The following is a 20,278-nucleotide window of genomic DNA, read 5'->3' on the forward strand; positions in this document are numbered from 1 at the left end:
ATGTTGGTTTCCAAGTGTTCCACTTGTTACCTTAAAGGAACTGCTATCTTCTCATTGTACTATAGTGTAAGGGACTGATTATTTCACATATGCATTGTACCCTCAACGTATCCCCCAGCAGAATCAGTGTGACATTGTAATTAACAAGGTTGGTACTTTGAATCACATGTACCGTCCAATGAAAGAGCAACCATGCAATTGCTGTCTGCTGCCTTTCACTCTCTTGGTTTCAATCAAACCAAAGTCTATGGTAGAAATACCTGCTCATGGTGATATAAAGTGGGATCGAACTTGCAATATCATGATTACAAAGCAAACTTTTTAACCATCAAGCCGCATTTCTGTCTCTAGCACAAGACAAATAAATGAATAAATACACACACACACTATTAGCAGAGCTGTCTGCTATTCTTGCATATGTTTTTATGTCAGTGCATGTGTGCCTAAATCTGTATGATGACAGACAGCTGGGATCATCTTTATTAACGTTCACTTTCCCATGCTTGCATGGGTCAGACAGAATTTGGTAGGAGTGTGTAATTTTCTATAGCTGGATGCCCTTCCTACTCCCAACCCTCACCTGTTTTCAAGTAAGGTAATATTTCCCCATGACCTGACACGTTCTCATAGAAGATTGGAAACAGACTCTTCTTGCATGCCAGTGACCGGACACACACATTATACAAGCTGGATTGTTTCAGTCCCCCTCTCCTAAATCCACTCAAGGCTTTGGTCAGTTTCTTATTTCTTTATTGCCCACAAGGCCTAAACATAGAGGGGACAGACAAAGGGATTAAGTCGATTACATCAATCCCAGTGCATAACTGGTACTTTATTTATTGATCCCAAAAGGATGAAAAGCAAAGTCAATCTCGGTGGAATTTGAACTCAGAACGTAATGGCAGACAAAATACCGATAAGCATTTCGCCTGGCATGCTAACGTTTCTGCCAACTTGCCACCTCTGGTCAGTTTCTACTCCACACATTTTGGAGTGAGTCTTGGTATATTTGCTGATCCCACTACAGGTTCTCTATTTCCAAAGCTCAGTGTCCTTTGTTTGGACTAATATTTTGATATCTTTGTGCAATTGTTCCTTTTATTTTAATTCAGTAGAAATTTTAAATGTACAATTGGCTTACAACAAGAGCTGGTCTTAGGAGATATTTTCCTAATTATTTAATCTCTGAATGGGGGCAGTCTGCTAACTTGCTTAGGTTCTTACGAAACAAAATATAAAAGAAATTCAAAGTATTTGACAATCTTTACATTAGATATATTATTTATTAATCTCTAGTAAACAGGAATACTAGTTTAATGACTAAGTTTTAAGAAATGTATCTTGAAGTCTGGTTTCCAGTTTAACACGTACACATCTGTAAAAGCTATTGGATTTACTTCAAACTTTTTCATAGTGAAGAAGACAGGTCATAGCTTGCAGAAATGGATAATAAAAAGCTAGTAGTTTTTGTCAATAAATAATACCTTTAGTTATTAACATCAACTGTGGTTAGGAAATAAATTCTGAGAGCTATAACCATTGGAGTTTTATTCAATGTAAGAAGTACAAAGAGACTCTTAAAGTTTTAAGGTCTTCTGTAAAGTGTAAGAACCTGTCTTTATCATTGTTTACAGAATAGTTTCTTTGTCGACTAGCTTTTGACCTCTGTTTTAAAGAGGTTTAAAAAAAAAAAAAAAAAGATATCTAATAAAGTAGCAAAAGGGCAAATGAGTGATAGTATTGCTAATAAAAATAATAAATCTAAGCATTTATATTGAAGAATATTATCATAGGCTGGTCTTAATACCCTATTTAGTTAGTTATGTCTATATATCTTTGTTGAAATTAATTAACGATTAGTAAATACCTTAGAAAGAAATAGTGCAAAATAGTTTAGGTAAACTATTTTACAACAACACTGATTACTTTAAAAACTGTTTGGATGAGAGATCTTTGTGATATTATGGGTAATTACATTTGACAGCTGGTTTCATTAATAATCATTTACACCATCAGTGCCTTATTGCTTCAGAAGTAGAGAATAATTATAGTTGATTGCTTAAAAAACTATTAAATCAACTCCTCTGTTTCAATTTGTCTGGCTGGCTCCAGATGCTGAACTAACAATATTTAAATGTATGAATTTTTGCCAAAATTACCCAACCGTGTTAGCACAAAGAAATAGTTGTAAAACAAAAGGAAAATGAGAGTTGGATGAGGAAAAGCAAACAGCCAAATCCTGAGTTAGTTTTGTCTGAGTAAAGCTAATGGCTCCAATATTCTTATGATTAGCAGAACATCAGTTTAAATATCTGTTGAGAATTGTTTAGTGAATTCTAATTTAAGATAATACACGATCTGTGTTTATGATTTGGTTGCTAAAAAATCTAGGTTGGAATAATCAGTGGCATGTGGCCTAATGGTTAAGCTGTTGCACTCAAGATCACAAAATCAATCTCAGACTGAGATGTGTTGTGTTTTCTTGATTGAAAACACTTCATTTCATGTTACTCCAGTCCACACTGCTTCCAGTGAGTAACCCTTTGACAGTCTGGCATCCTGTTCATGAGAATGTTGTGATTTCTGTCACTTATACACATGGAAACTGGGTAACCAGCCCTGTAAATCCTGGAACTTGAGATTGTAATGTCCAAGAGTTTGCTGATGTAATTACTGGGTCATAGAAATGGTTTTTGCCAATGAGCAAGAGCAACATATCTTTTGGCTGTCTACTAATGCTCCTTTTCACTTGTTAGACCGCTTTCCCTTAGTCTGTCTTATTGTTTATTCTCTAAGCTTATTTGCCAAGGGCTATTAAAAAAAAATTTTTTTAATTTCTCTCACTGAAGAAGGGCTTTGCTTGAAAAACACACAAGTTATTTATTTATATTTGTGAATATATTCAGTGGTTTATGCCAATGTAGGCCAGCACCACTTTCCTTAGACTCTTGTATTTATTTGCTTAAAATTTGTAGTTCTTCACTCAGAGCCCTGTTTACAGTCATAGATTTGAACTTTGCTTAAATGTGTTGTCAGTCTCCTTTGGCAGAAGTAGAACTCTGTTGAAGGGAGACAAGCTTTAGACATATCTAAAGTTTGTTGAACTTGCTTAAGATATAAATGAAATATGAGATATTGAGAAAAATAACAAAGGAGAAAGGAAGATATGTTCATAGAAAATGATGAAGATTTAGACTAAGTAGATAAAAGTGAAATTATAGAATTTAGAACCACTTATCAGAGAAATTTTCTAAATACCCATGTCAAAGAAAGGAAGAAAAAAAACCTTAAGACCAAAAAATCTGTAATTTAATATTAGTTGTAGACCTCATGAATTTTTTAAAATCCCCCCAAATTTTTTATTGGTCGAATACATTGCCCTCTCACAAGTGTTTATGCACTTACAATTTGTTCTGTTCTCTGCTCCATGGGATACTGTGGGTTTGGGCCATGCTGTACAGTAGCCTTACTGACCACCTCCTTTATTACACAAAAATATACACCTTCTACTGTAGCAAACCCACGTATGGAAAGTGTCCACTCCATCCCATGCCAATGTGCTACTTCTGTTTCACATTGTAATCAGTGATGTTAGAGGTGGTTGTTGGAGGTATGCTTGTTGGACACAGTTGGTTACACGTGTTCATAGTAACTATTTACAACTAGATAAACATGATCTATGCATGTTTTTAGTCCCCACCACCACCACCACCATAATCATTGCCCCTGTGGTCACAGCTCAGTTACAATAAGAATATACAAACTGTTACTGCTTTGCCTAGAAGTCTGACCCCACTAATGACACATACAATAAATTTCTGAAGCCTGGACATGGTTGTAGTATTTACCAGGTTATCTCTCTTCATATCCAAGCCATTGGCTATTCAACGCTCACATATCATAACTGCCAACATTTCTACCTCAAAAAGACATTTATAAAACTTCACGATAACTTTTTGATACAGAGTTTTCAATAGAAAATAAAACTTGTGTGGGTGTGTGCAGCTGTGTATATCTGTATTATTATTATTATTATTATTATTATTATTATTATTATTATTATCATCATTATTATTATTATTATTTCAGCAGTAGGTCAAAGTTTATGGATATATTTGTTGGGTTCTATTTTATGGAAATACAGCTAGATAACTTTTGAATATATTTAGAGCTATTGTATTATATCTCACTTTATGGCTATATCTTTAGATATCGTCTGAGCTGTTGTGGGTCATATTTTCTTTTTATGGTGTTGTCTGTGAATATCTTTTATTTCTAGTGTCTGTAGATTATATTCTATTGAGATATGTTTGTGTAGCGTCATAATTATTGTCGAAGATATTTTACCATTATGTATTGACATGATAGCTTTAAAAAGTTTGCAGTTGCTACAGTATGCTTAGGGGTGTGTGTTTATTGCTTAGTGAAGGTGGGAAGGCCAATGACCGAGGTGGGTGATGAGGAGGAAATTGTGTAGTTATCTTCAGGTTAAAGCACTGCTCTGAATGCTTTCAACAGAGTGGACTGAGCTAAAGGGGCTGTGTGTCCACTTCACAATCAAATGGCTGATAACATCTTGTGAGTGATGTATGTTAGATGGACACTGTGTGGAAGATTGTCGTGTGTGTGTGTGTGTGTGTGTGAACAAATTACTGGCAAACCTGTCTGGTAAAGAAAAAGTACCTCTAGTATTTTTGTTCTGCCCAAGTTGCTCAGACACTTCCTTGTCATTCTCGCCATCCTAAATGCAATGAACCAGTGATTGATGGGTTTGAAATCTATAACCAATAACCTTATTCACAAAAAGCAAGATATTAAGATATATATATTTATGTATGTGTAGTATACATGACTAAGATAATTGAAGTATTTTTAAGGTTCTTTTATTTTTATATATATTTTTTTATCAAATATGTGATCTTGTTATATTTAGTTGATATGGCTTATATAGTGTCTGAAATTGGCTATTCTTGTCTTTAAATAATCTAAAATTCATAAACATCAGTTTTCAAGCTACAGTTGTTGTTTTCGTTGTTGTTGTTGTTGCTGTTGCTGCTACTGCTTGTTTGTATTATATTTTCTTCAGAGTGTTTTTATTTATTTAATTTTTTTTGTTTTTTTTTTCTGTTGATGTCTTCAGTTTTTGTCTTCAATTCAGATCTCTGCTAATATTTATTGATTGCCATTGTCTTGATTGCATGATTCTTTTTAAAATACAGCCAAGAGTGCCTTTTATTTTATTTTAATTTTGTGTCCACTAACAGCCGCCATTATTATCATCATTTAGTTTTTTAGTTTGTTTGTTTTTTTTTATTTTGCTGTGTAGTTTTCTAGTTTTGATGTTGGTTTTTTGATATTGAAAAAAACAAACATTATCTCCCCTTTTATCATGAATTCTCACCTTGTTCCCCCTCCCCCTCTTATTTATTTGGATGTGCTAATTTGTGTGTTTACTTAGAATGATTCGTTTTTGTGTGACTTAAACTTCATTAAAGGAAATAACTAATCGATTAGATTCAACACAAACACACATGCACACATTTGCGCGCACTCACACACACGTGCACACAATCTTATTTATGGGTAAGTATAAACTTGTCTCTTATTTATCTTTGTAATCTGGCTGTGGTGTTGGTTAGATAATGTCTAGTCTGTTTGAGTATGTCTTAGTTTCTAGACCAGCAATAGTTAGTCGTAGGCATTGTTCATAAGCAAAAATAAATCCAAGTGTAAACCTTGTACTGCTTCAGCATGGCCACAGCTCACAGGCTGTGAAAGAATCAAGAGTATATAATGGCAATGTCAGCCGTTTGTTGCATGGATTTTTCTTGAAAGCTGATATATTTCCTCAACTGTGTTTTAGTTATTGTTTTTTGTTCTCACATCACCACCTCCACCCCCACGCCCCACACTTGTAAGAATCTCTCAAATTTTAAATAGAGAACTGAGAATATTTTTTGAGTACTACTTTTGTTTGTTTTATATAAAATTTTAGCGAAATATTATATTAATTCCTCACTTCTTTTTTTGAAGCTTGAGCGATTATCAAAATTACACAAGTATCAGTATAATGTAAAGCTATTCTTTCAAATTAATGTTGACTAATTACTGTTAAGGGGGGCAAGCTGGAAGACAGGGTTGGCATATGGGAAACAATGCTCAGTTGCATTTCTTGCCATGCTTTACATTCTGAATTCAAATCCTGTCCAGGTCAACACTGCCTTTCATCGTTTTAGGTTCATGAACTAAAGTGAAAGTGAAGTACCTCGGTTGCTGTAATCAATTTGCCCCTCCTCTCAAAATTTCTGGCTTTGTGCCAAAATTAGAATTTTATTATTTAATGAAAGAGGGCTTCATTCAAATAGGTTCACATAGAACTGGCTCCAGGCTTCTTGGTGGCTGTTAGTGTCAGTTTCTTAGAGTTTGTCTTGTCTTTATTCTGCCTAAAATTTATAGGTGATATATCAAGGATGTTGTGGTGTAAATGTTTTCCAACAGGTGCTGGTTATAAAAGCTGTTTCAGCTAGAGAACCTGCAGTTAGAATTTGTTGCAGTCTTAATGCTTAACTACTGCATTGGATCATATCTCTTCACACAATGAGAACTTCCACACTTCCTATAAATGTTAGGCTTTGCAATCTGTAATAATTGGTCTTGGTGACTTGCAGTCATCACATCATCAAAACATTATGACCGATGCTTTTATTTGTTTTCTGAACCAGAAAGACACTCCTGCACTAAATAGTTACCTGATTTCATACCAAGCACAAATATATTGTGTTGTCTCAGTTCTCTTTCAAGTAAGTTAGGGCACCTACCTATATGTTAATTTTGTCATACTTACAGGTAAGACTTATAATGTCCTGATTCATTTTCAACTACTTTCTCCAACAAATTAGATGGTATTAAGTTGATCTGCTGAATTTTAAGACTATAAGAAGTAATCTTTACAGAAGAGGAACAAATTAATATTTGAAGAAAAAGAATTTAAATTATGCATAAATTGAATTAAGTGGAATTCTTATTAATTATAAAATTGACTGAAACTAATGTCTTGACGAATGTGTCTCTTTTTCAGTATTGCACTCTGTGTGTATGTGTGTGTCTGTGTGTTGCATGTCATGCTATAAATGAAGCTTTATATGTCCTGTCAGCCTACATATTGGGTTGAGGAATAATTCATGAGCGTTCACCCCCCCCCCCCCCAATTTAAAACTGCATGCAGAAATAAAATGCATTGGCAAAATGTTTTATGTTATTTGAAAGAGAATTTTTTTGCCCTACAAGATAGTGTGTTTTGATTTTTTAATTTTATTGATTTTTGTGTATTTTCAGATGATTAAAATGGAATGTCAAATGGGACAAAACTGAGCATTTTCGACACCATTTGCTTTTTGCATTTAATCGAGGTGTTAACCCCCACCAAGCTACTTGTGAGATTTGGGCTGTGTATGGAGAAAGAGCAATGCCTCAAAGTACCACCCGCCGTTGGTTTTCACACTACAATAATGGGAATTTTGATCTCAAGGACAGATCACACACTGGTCGACCAATTGAGTTTGATGAAGAGTGATTGAATTAACTTCTTCACAAAAATCCTCGTCAAATGACCAGAGAAGTGGCAGAGCAGATGGATTATGATAATAGAAAATTAAAAAATTGGTGAATGACCTTTGCTCAATGAGCAAGGTTCATGTTCATCAAACTTAATTGGTCAAACAGTGTGTGATCCATCCTTGAGGTCAGAATACCCATTTTTGAAGCGTGGAAACCAACGTCAGGTGGTACTTTGAGGCATTGCTCCTTCTCTGTACACAGCACAAATCTCACGAGCAGCTCGGTGGGGTTAACACCTCGATTAAATGCAAAAAGTAAATGGTGTCAAAAATGCTCAGTTTTGTCCACTTGACATTCCATTTTAATCATCTGAAAATACATAAAAATCAATAAAATTTAAAAAATCAAAGCACTCTCTTTTAGGGCAAAAAATTCTCTTTCGAATAACATAAGACATTTTGCTGATACATTTTAATTCTGCATGCATTTTTAAACTTGAAAAAATACTCATGGATTATTCCTCAATGCAGTATATTATTTTGTCTTGTGTTAGATTCTGGTTAATTTCCTAAACTATGTTATATTAAGCAAAGATCTCTTCCCTGCTACATTTAAGTGAGTGATAGACTCAATTACTACATTACTATTGAGTAGTTATAGTCTTGTTTGGGTTGACTCAGATTTCAGAGAAAGCTGTACACAGATGAACAGGTAGATATAAGGTGTTTGACATATAATTTGATCACCATTCAAATCGGGCATTTTAATACTCTTGGTTATTTTTAATACAAACCTGCACAAGGTCACCATTAGTCTTTTATTAACCGGCCCCCAAAACCACTTGTATTAAACAGTTTTAAATTTAAATATCAACTCAACATTTTGATGTTATATGAATGAACACAATATTTAGCAGGTTGTCAGTTTGTTAGATTATATTCCAAATACCAGATTCATGTACCAATGCAATATACCAGCCCTTAACGAACATCAGAAATGACCAGCCGTAACACTTATCAACATAAAAATACTGCACTGACAAAATAACAGGAATTACAGGACATCACACACACAGAAGAAATAGTCAAGAAAGCAAAAATGATGCCGAAGCATCTGTTAATAAACCTTTTATCAGCAGGAAAGAAAGAAATTGATATGTATTATGCCAGTGCTGCCTAGGCCACATCAAACCACATACATGTGCAAGCTTTCTCTGTGTATACCTGTGAAAGCTTAATGTGTTTAATTTCACATCCATAAGGTTGGGTGTTCAATTCTTGGACTGGACTTCACTTTGTGTGTATCCTTCAAACAAGAGCTTCCTTTCACATTACTCTAGGCTACTCAATTGTAAATGAGAATTGGCTGGGTGCAGGTTCAGTGCTGCAGGGCTCAAGAGGGTGCCTGTCTGCTTCTGATTACACAGGTGCCTTAAACAATTAGTGAAAGCAAGGTACATGTTATTGAGTGATATTTACATGCAAGTGACAGCTGGGGTATGCCTTCAGTTTATCTTTAAAGTTTTATGATAAATACAAGACGAAAGATTGTGTGTGAAAATGGATGCTAAGAAATTGGTAAGCAATGCAAAAAAAAAATTAGCTGCAAACATAAATGCCTTGCCTTGAATGGTAGGAAAGCAAGATAAGGTTAGATAATGTAACGAAATAACTTGTCACACTAGTAAATGTTAATGTACACACACACACACACACACACAACACACATTATTAAAGTTAAGAACATAATGTTGTCATCGACTTGTTATTGAGTATCGGTTGCTATGTTTGTTAATTCATGACCATATACGAATTCAGTGTTTCAATTTGGTGAATACATGTTGGAAGAAGCAGTTTTATTGTTTTATATCTGTCCTGTTCTTTTAAAGCCATTAGAACACAAAATATCTTAACCGAGTACAAAAATAAGACCAATTTTGTTTGTTTTTACAAATTTTCCTGTTATAAATGTGTATGTGTGTGTGTGTGTGTGTGTGTGTGTTGTTTTCCATATCCTTAAGTCATTATATTACTAGTTAAACCCACAACTACCATGGCCAGTTCTTTTTATTATCTTCTTTTTCTTCAGTTGATTTCATCTATGTTTTTGCTGCTGCTATATTTATTATAACTGTTAGAATCCACAGTAAATCCATTCCTTTCAAATACCTGAACCATTTTAAAGGAAGAAAAAGAAAAAGCTATGTCCAGTTTTTAAATTCCATTCACTTCTATGAAATAAACTTACAATTACAAATCAAATAATGTAACAGTAGAAAGTTTTGTTTCAAAGTTTAAGTACAAATCTTAATGCTAATTCTTCTTTTTGAATTATTATTATGACTATTAAAGAGAAAGAAGAGTGGAAAAGAAAATCTATCATTGTTTTCTTTCAGCTGTTACTAAACATTTGAAAAAGCTGGTTCAAGGTCGATCTTGTTTTATATATTCTATGTGAATGAATACTTACGATTTTCAATTTTTACTTTTGTATGCTATTGTTGTTTAAATTGTTAATTTCCCAATTTGATATATGAAGGAACTTATTCTTATGTTTTTTGAATTTATTTTCAGCGTCCCAAAATACAAGAAGCCCGGCATATTCGCCCTGTAAAAACCAAGAAAGACGAGTATCAGAAAATGGCTCTAGGTGTAGAATTTAGTGATTATCAAACTCCTAATATTCATGGCCCTGTCCAAGGTAAAGGCCATCATCGCAGAGGGCAGCCACACCAAGGCCACCCACAACAGCCGTATCAACAGCGCCCCGATAGCCTTGAGATAGCTTCGACTCCGACTGGTAGTATGGGAATCCCAGAAATGCTGTACGATATGACCAACCCTGATGTCATTCCGAATGGTTATGCTAGTCAGATGAATGGACCGTATTCGATGGTGAATCACACTCCCGGAGGAGAGAACCTGACTCCTGAACACTCAGCAGGGCTTCCAAATCGAAACAATGTACAATATATGCAAGGCAATCAAATGTCTCCTTCTCATGCTGTGGGGCACCATGGAAGATCCACTGCACGTGCTCAGAACCTGAACAGTGCTAGACCATCCAGGCCGCCCCCTGATCCTCCTTCAATGCCGGGTACACCGAAGCACGACCCAATAAGGAACAGTCCAATTGTGAGAGAGAGTCTTCCTCCACCGCCTCTCCCACCAGATCAACTTGATGAGCTGTCCGACAGCTACCCAGGAAGTCCCGACACGACTCCTAAGCACGTCTCCTCGAAGACACAGAATTACACGGATATCAACAGTGGTTCACCGGCACGAAGCAGTGACTCGCCAAGCCGTCACCCACCCTACGGGAGTCAAAACCGGACTCCCGACAGTGTGGAGTTTCCCCTACCTCCCTCGCCACCTAGCACCCATTCCTCCGGCACACCGGTCAGCTTGGATTCAATGCCGCCACCCCCCTCTCCCCCACCTCCCATTGAAACGCTCAGCTCAGTTCCGATGGCGCCAACCCCGCCGCCGCCGCCACCACCACCACCACCTCCTCCTCCTCCTCCGCCACCACCACCACCCCCTCTGCTGCCGGTTGGTGGGGCTCAAACTTCGAATTTATCTGTTGTTATGCAACCAGATGCTGTGTCCATTTCATCCACCACAAGTTCATTAACCACAACTTCTCTTGGTTCGGCCGGCAAAGTAGAAGACATCCTGAAGCCAGCCACTGGACAAGATCGTAGTGCACTCCTCGAAGAGATCAGACTTGGCGAATGTAAGTTCTTTCTTTCTTTCTTTTCTTCTTTTGTGAAAGCAAGATTTTACTGTGATACTTAAGTGCAAGTGACAGCCGGGTATGCCTTTGGTCTATTTGTAAAGTTTTAACTTTTAAAATAAATACAAGATGAAAGATCGTGTGTGTGTGTGGATGGATGCTAAGAAATTGGTAAGAAATGCAAAGAACTTCTTAGTGGCTAGTTTTAGGGAGCCTTCCAGGCATGGGAAAGCATTCGTCTTCTGGGTTCTGTTACTGTTAACTATTGTGCATCAGCTGCATGCAAAATCTTGCCAGTTTATGTGCAATCTTGTTGCATCTCTTTTACACAGGATACAATGTATAGCAACAAGGTTGTCAAAATATTAGATTAGCTATGTACAACTGATTTTGAATTCTTGTATTATAGCCTAAGGAACTAGTAATAAACAGAAAGAGACTGAGAACAGGGCCCTGATGGCCACCCAGCTGTACACTAAATTCTTTATTGAACTCAATAACTTACAATTTGCTGACAGCATCTCTGTACATGACTTTCTCTGCTTTTACAAACCATTCGCCTACATTCAGTTTTCTTAGCAACCACTAAGCAACAAATCATGAAATTCTGTTTAAAGGCCATCACCAATCGACAGTTACTAAATGCTGTTGTTTGCTCTTAGCTAAAACTTCTCTATTGTCTCACTGCAATGTTATCAGTTGTACCCCATCCAGACACGAACCTAAATTGCAGCTCATCAATTTGATGCCTCTGTGGTTGTACCCTACTGTCTTAAATAAAAAAAGAAAAAGGATATATTGGATAATGTATGGAGTTGTGTAGCATAGGTGGTTAGGGTGCTGGATTCATATTCGCCAGATTGCAGTTTCAAATGATGGACTAGGTTGTGTGCTGTGTTCTCGAGCAAAAGAACTTCATTTCACATTGCTCCAGCCCTACTCAGTTGTAAAATTGAGTTATCCTGCAATGGATTGCAACAGGTTTAGTAAAAATGTTGTAGCTTTGGTCACTCAGTGGGATGGTATTATTTGAAAGCTACAACAATGCAGAGAAGCGCATTGTAACAAGTGGTGTATGACAACATACCAGAGAGATGAAATGGTCTTGTCAAAAATTCCTTTGAACATAAGTTTGCAGAATCAGAGATGATCCACTAGCAACAAAGATCAACATTTATCACACAGCCGAGCCACTGCCTCTCAGTTTCACTTTCAGTTTCTCTAATATTCTTCACATTCTCTGTTGTATAAAATAACATCATTTTTCTAATTTCCCTTTTCTTCTGCTTTCCATATTCAATGGCACAAGATGCACTTTTTGGGGTGGAGTGGGGGATCCCAGGAAAATTTCAACCTAGATCCTATACACGATGTTGGGCTTTGATGCATTAAAAGCTACTTTTTTTTAATATGTGCTGCTGGAATTGGGGTGCATCTTATATATTTGTGTGTCTTTTATGCCTTCAAATATGGTAACCTTTGGAAGTCTTGTATTGTCTGTTAAAACTCATTGGAGAATAATTGTTTGCTTTTTTTTCTTTTTACAGGGTATAAGAAATTACGCCGTGTTGAAGACCGTAAAAAACAAGAACAACAGAAACGACAACCACAGGGAGGCAGGTTCGATGTTCAAGCGATCATGGATCGAGCAATAGAAATCCGGAGGAAAGTTCTTGAAGCTAGTGATAGTGAAGAAGAAGCATTTTCCGACGAAAACGAATGGGATTCTGATTAACGATAACGACGATGATAATAATAATAATAATAATAATAAGGATAATAATAATAATAATGATGATGATGATGATGACGATAATGATGATAATTATAATAACAACAAACAGCAAACAAAACGACGAAAGATTTCAAATAATAGACCCTCTCCCCTTTCCCCTTCTCTGCCCCCACTGGAAAAAGAAAAACAAATTATACAAAGCAAATACAAGTACGCACATATATTATATACACATACATGCATGCTTACCAACATACATATACACACGCAAGTACACATACACATTCAGTTGGGTGCGTATACCACAGATATCCATTGTATCTTTGTCCTTTTCCATGTGAACTTGGATCGAAAGTGTTATTACAATGACCACCACTACCTATGATTAAACAATGGATTTGTCCTGCTCTTATTATTTTTATCATTATTATTATTACTATTATATATATATATATATCTATATGTGTATATATATATATATATATATATATATATATATATATATATATTAAATTTTATTTTGCATTGCTGTTGCGTACTATTAAAAAAAACTACAAGTACTTCTTACATGGCTTTCATACCCTTGACTTCGATTAATGTATGATGGTGTCTATCTACCTACCTACCTACCTACCTATCTACTTACCTACCAATCTGTCTATTTATCTATCTATCTATCTATCTATCTGAGTGATCGATTGATCTATCTATCGATCCATCCTATTGGAACGCTCCACTGGTTGCAATTTGCATTTATTTATTTTTTTTTTTACTCTACCGTGCTCCTTCTCTCCTCTCATTCTCCACTTCTTCGTTCCCCCCCACCCAGTCCCCAACAATAGCCAACACATATTCGATGATTTGATTCGTAAGGAAAACAACCTCTCCACCAACATGTACACACACACACGCACACACCTAGTTCCCCACCGTATTCTTCGAAGAGAAAGTTTTTTTTTTTTTTTGTACAGTAACATGAACTTGAAGAAACTAGAAAGAAAGAAAAGGAAAAAGAAGCAAGCTACTGAAGGGATCAACTCTGCACTTGTTGTTGTTGTTTTTGTTGCTGTTGTCATTTAATCTTTTGAGAACAAATGAAGCTCCCCTCCCCCTCTTGCTCCACACCTCCACACGCATTCAAAAAAGAAGAAAAAGGAAGGAAGCAAAGAAACAAAAAAAAATATTCAGATAAAAAATTACAAACCAACCAAACATAAAGAAGTCTTTTCTCTCTCTCTCTCTCTCTCTCTCTCTCTCTCTGAGACTTTGCTTCACTGGACTGAACAATGAATAAATTAAATTAAAAAAAAAATATATAAAACAGTAATAATAATAATAATATTAATAATAATAATAATAAAGGGAGTTAACTACCAGAAAACAGCCAAGAAAACTGGGGAGAAACAAACTGGATGTAGTTTTTGTTTTGGAAATATCATCACACATTGTAATGTCCGTTTTGTTTTGTTGTTTATTAAATGTACAGGGATGATACATTTTGTTAATATCAAAGAATCTCTCTTTCTCGTCCCACTGCTCTCAACCTATCTCCTCCTCCTCCTCCACCCTCTCTTTCTCCTGTAACTCCCATATATATGTATATATATGTAGCGTATATATATGTATATGTGATAAACAAAATAGTGTGTACTGTTGTTGTTGACCAGCCCTACCTTACCTCGTACTCACCCCCCCTAACTGAGTCAGTTCTCATGAAAAGGGGAAAAAAAAAAAAGAAAGAGGAAAACAAGATGTGGTGATTTCACATTCATTGTTTATGATGTGTGGGTGAAGTTGGTAGGGTACTTTCCTAAGATTTAGGTAGGCTTTGAATTTTTTTTTTTTTTTAAATTTGGTGAGACGAAGATTGAAGACGGGCCGTTATCAGATTTTGTTGAGGAAAAAGTCATTGCTGCTACTGAAACTCCCCCACCCCACTCCTTTGGCTTCAGTATGTGTGTGTATGTGAGTGAGTGTGCTTTTGTGTGTGTGTGGATGTATGTTTGTGCACACCTGTAAGCTTTATTTCCTCTTTCTCCTTTGGAAAGGGACAAGCATAATGGCATCTAATGATGATAATGAAACAAAATAAAAAAAAAAAAACATAAATTAATGTAACAAATTAAAGGAACCTCCAAGTGGTTGCTTGAACTGCTAGAAATAGCAGCCAAATTTTCCCCACTTAAAAACCATACTCTCCCATCGTAAAAAGAATAACGTTGGATAACATGTCTGGAATACACTGTCTAAATAAATAATGGATGGTCATGGCTGGAATGCCATTAATTACGTTTCTCTCTATTTGATCGGGGGTCAATTTGGGAATCAACAACAACACGACACAAAGCAAAATTCTTTAAAGTGAAAAAAATAAATAAATAATAAAAAAAAATTTAAACCCTCCCTTTCCCCATACCCCAGAAATTAGCATTTTCCCCCCCTCTCTGCTCGCCTCCTCCCCTTCCAACACAAATACTTTTTATTTCTGTGATTTTTTTTTTCTTTTTCCTCTGGAAATAAATATTAAACTGATATATTGGACAAATATTTATCGACTTTGCACTATGTGTACATATTTGTGTGTGTTTGTATGTGTGAATAAATTAAATTCTTCTATGCTGTCTGCTGGATGCTGGCATGGAGTTTCCAGCCAAGTTTAAACAATTCTTTTCTTGCATTATTATTATTATTATTATCATTATTATTATTATTATTATTAAAATCATTATTATTGTTGTTGTTGTGCTGAGGTTGATTATTCCCTTCCTTAAAAATCTGTGGTCTTGTGTCTATAGAGGAAATTATTTCCATTATTAAACAATTATTATGATTATTATAGCAAGGCTGCAAGCTGGCAGAATCGTTAGCACGCTGGGCAAAATGTTTAGTGGCATTTTTGTCCATCTTCGCGTTCTGAGTTCAAATTCCATCAGGGGTCAACTTTGCCTTTCATCTTTCCGGGGTTGATAAAATAAGTACCAGTTGAAAACTGGGGTCGATGTAAATGACTTACTGCTTCCCTTGAAATTACTGGCCTTGTGCTAAAATTTGAAACCATCATTATTATTATTATGATTATTATTTTTATAGCAAGGGTGGAAGATTGGCAGAGTTATTATTAGAGTGACTTACAAAATTGCCTTGTGATATTTGTTTTTTGCTATCTCTACTCTCTGAGTTCAAATCTCATTCAGGCCAACTTTGCCTGTCATCTTTTCAGGATGCTTACCACCACTTCATCCGTCTTCATGTTCTGAGTTCAAATTCTGCTAATGTTGACTTTGCCTTTGTTTTGAGGGGGTGGGGGCAATGAAATAAGTACCAGTTAAGTACTGAGGGTTGTTGTAATCGACTAGCCCCCCTCCCCACAAAATTCAGGCCCTGTGCCTATAATAGAAAGGATTATAATTGAGGCGGTGAACTAGCAGATTGTTAAGCATGTTTGACAAAATGCTTAGCAGCATTTCTTTTGGTCCTGTACCTTCTTAGTTAAAATTACCACCAAAGTAAGCTTTGCTTTTCATCTTTCATGGGGTTGATAAAATAATGTACCATTCAAGTACTGGAGTCAATGGCAATCGACTAATCTCCTGTGGGACTTGTATCTAAATTATAGGCCATGATAATGGCTTACATCAGCAACCTTCATAGAAGATATGAAATTGGCAAGAAAAGCAAATCAGACCACTGAGGCATCTAATGCTCTTGGTGAAAGCCTGCACATCACAATCTCTCCTTTCCACCCTGTCCCTCCTGAAATTCTTTGACTTATTTAAGAAATACACATATATCCTCACACACATACATTTTATATTTATCTAACCCTTTAGTGTTTAAACCGGCCATATGCGGCCATATATTCTCCCTGTTTTATGTTCAAACTGGCCAGATCTGGCCTCTCACATCTACCTTGCAATGTCATTTTTAAAATAGACAACCACATCATTGATATCTCAAATCCACAAGATAATGTGCGATTAATTCAAAACAATGTGAATAAACAAACATTACACTTTACGATAATCTGAATGTGAAAGGGTTAAGTGTATATCCATATATTGTATATCTCGATTTTGCAAAAGTTGGGAGACTCCATGCTTTATTATTTTTACTATCAATACCTACTGGTTCTCGGCATTGGTTTTCATCCTTCTTGGCAGCATAATTAAGGTAAATTGAAAAATTATATTGGAGGGTAAAAAAAAACAAAAATTTTTTTCTTATTCCCTTGAAAAAAAAATCCCAAAATACTCCCATCATCTTTGGAATTCTTCAGTTTTATATTCTAAGACAAACTGAATAAGGCATCATATTTAACTGAACTTTGGACATTCTACCTTACATAGCATATGTATCTATATGCACATGGCTATGTTAATTAGAATTTTGCTTCACATATTCAAGGTTCTAGGTTCAGTTGATCTCACTGTACAGCACCTTGGGCAAGATTTCTTTTTTGAGTGAAATCAGGCAGATGGAAACTGTGTAGGCCACTCTATTCATATATAGTATTTGTCTCTGTGATGATTACATGAAGAGTTCAAACCTTTCTGTCAAATAAACTATTACAAGATAACTATCCATTGAAAAAAAAACTAGAAAACTCGTTTGGCAATACTGAGAGTCCTGACAGTTTAACCCTGAATATTTCTTGTAGATAAGCCTCCCTGCTTTTCTTATTTGTTTGCTGTTTTCTTTCTTTTCTGTTATTTGGCATGCATTTATTACTGTTGCTTCTCTTCTGCCTTCCTTCTGCATTTTAAGGAAAATAACTGCTCAGCATTTTGTTTTTGACTTTTCTGTTTTCTCCTTTCACTCTGTTCTGTATTGATACCCCTGTCTCCTTTTTCATGCCTCTGTCTTTCACACACACTTATACACACACATGCTCTCTCTCTCTCTCTCATAATCTTTAACACTCTGGATATGAAATCTCAAAAGTTTATATATTTATTTATTTATTATCCATAAGAATATCATTGACAGTGATTTAAGTTTCAGCCAGATAAGCCATTGTCGGACTGCCGTGTTTTTCAGTTAATGTTTTGAAAGCACTCAGCGTCAAAACAGAACTGTTATATTAGCATTTGTTTTTATGTTCAGTTGTAATAAAAACAAATTTTACATTAACCTCATGGGTTACTCAGTCCAACGATGGCTTAACTAGCTGAAACTTTGAAGTCACTGTCAATAATATTCTTGCTTAAAAATAATAAATTGATATTCTACAAAAGTATAGAGTAACCCATCAGATTAATGTAAAAATTGTTTATATTATAACTGAACACAAGAACACACACACACATCTGTAAAAAGCTGTTTTTACCTGTCTCTGTTCCTAAATCTGCGTGTGTATGAGAGATAGCTTCTTAACATATTTGGTCTCAAACAAGGTATCGACTAGGCCAATCTGTGATTGACCGCAACTCAGAAACAGCACATGATAGAAGCTATTATTGCTAACTGTTTAGATTGCAGGTGTTAGTCATGAGATGGAGAGAGGCCACATATCCCACGTTGCGGTGATGACGGAGCCCTAAGGGTTGATAGTGTTGCATTTGACTGTCACAGTTTGGTGACATAGGCCAACAAGTAAGCATCTATGTTGTTGATCAGCCTTTTAGAAATAGCAGCCCAATCTCCCTCAGATCACCCTATTGTATTAATAAAAAGATAGACATTTTATCTACACTCAGAGAAAGTGAGAATGCAGCCTTTCATCCATTCATGCATGGGGTCCCCAAACTTAGGAGAGAAAATTTCACAATGCGCAGTATTTAATTGTTGTAATTAATTGTTGAATTAAAATTAATGCACAGGCATGACTGTGGTAAAGAAATTTTGTTTCCCAACCAGATGGTTGAAGGTTCAGTCCCACTACATGGCACTTTGTGCAACTGTCTTCTTCTATGGCCTCAGGTCGACCAAAGCCTTCTGAGTGGATTTGGTAGGTAGAAACTGAAAGAAGCTCATCATGTGTGTGTGTGGTTTTGTTTCTGTTTCCTAACTGCCACTTGACAGCTGATGATTGTATGTGTAGTACATCCCTGTAACTTAGCGTTTCAGCAAAAAGGACTGAGAGAATGGGCCTGGCATTAAAAAAATAAGTTCTGCGGTTAATTCATCTGTGTAAAAGTCTTCAAGGTGGTGCCCCAGCTTGGCCACAGTCTAATGACTGAAACAAGTAAAAGATAAAGGCAATGGGTTAACTTTGAACATGCCTTCATTCAAAGAAGGTATGTTGTATGTGTGTATTCTTGCATATGGATACATGTTTGCTTTGCAATCACGCTAAAGTTTGCAGATGTAAACTCTATGTGGTCACTAAAACCACTAGAAATGGCAGCCAAATCTCCCTTATAATACACCCTATCATCTTTAGAAAAAAAAAAGAAAGGACATTCAATAATATTTTGGATTAGGGACTACACATTTATGACACTTGTCAGCTGTGATGTGCTGCAGGCTTTTAAGGGTTGTACAAGAGGCTTTGCTAAAAAAAAAATATCCCCAAAATATTATAAAAGAGCTTATGTATAAACATTTACTAAGACCTAAATTTTATATGTATGACATTACAATAACAGCATTATTAGAGAATGGTTGGTCATGGTTGGAATGCATTGAGTATAGGCCTCCTTGATCAGTCATCTGCTGGCTAAAACAATAACACTCAAGTAGATTTGATAGAAGGAAACTATGTGGAAGCCAGTTTATAATTGTGTGTGCTTCTGTTTGTTTCCTCTCCGACCTTTTGAAATCCGGTGTAGGTTTGTTTATGTCTCCGTAACTCAGCAGTTTGGCAAAAGAGATTGATAGAATAAGCACCTAACTTAGAAAACAAAATACTGTTCGACTTAAAAAAAAAAAGCTCTTTCAAGGCATTGCCCCAGCATGGCCATAGCTGAATGGCATACTAGTAAAAAAAAAAAAAAAGTATCATTAATTCAGGAGTCGTAAAACAATTCCCTTTGTCTCTCAACCTCTTTCACTCGTCTGAATGGATTCTGGGTTATCACACTGGTAAACTAATGTCTCCTGTCATCACTTGCTCACTCGCCTGTTGGTGCAAATAATGTGGTATCATTATTTATTTATTTTTACATGTATTTCGTGATATGTGATTATATTCAGAGGTTTATATTCTGCTATGCTTTATCCTTTTTCATGTTGAGAAATGTCAATATTCTCAGTATTATTTCAATATTTTGGTGTCCTGTCGTGTGAAGTGTGTATGTATGTGTGTGTGTG

General features: G+C 35.8%; 1 protein-coding gene across 10 annotated transcripts in view; it reads left to right on the forward strand.

Annotated features, from left to right (window-relative positions):
* The window catches only part of LOC115219831 (wiskott-Aldrich syndrome protein family member 3), a 178,171-nt gene extending 164,735 nt beyond the window's left edge, over nucleotides 1-13,436 (forward strand). For all 10 annotated transcript variants that reach the window (XM_036509641.1, XM_036509640.1, XM_036509644.1 and 7 more), the window contains 2 exons: nucleotides 10,131-11,292; nucleotides 12,840-13,436. In XM_036509641.1, the coding sequence (XP_036365534.1) occupies nucleotides 10,131-11,292; nucleotides 12,840-13,027 (1,350 nt within the window). In that variant the 3' untranslated portion in view covers nucleotides 13,028-13,436. The remainder of the gene's footprint in view (nucleotides 1-10,130; nucleotides 11,293-12,839) is intronic.
* The last annotated feature ends 6,842 nt before the right edge of the window (nucleotides 13,437-20,278 follow it).

This window comes from Octopus sinensis, linkage group LG15 (assembly GCF_006345805.1).
Source record: "Octopus sinensis linkage group LG15, ASM634580v1, whole genome shotgun sequence".
Lineage (NCBI taxonomy): Eukaryota > Metazoa > Mollusca > Cephalopoda > Octopoda > Octopodidae > Octopus > Octopus sinensis.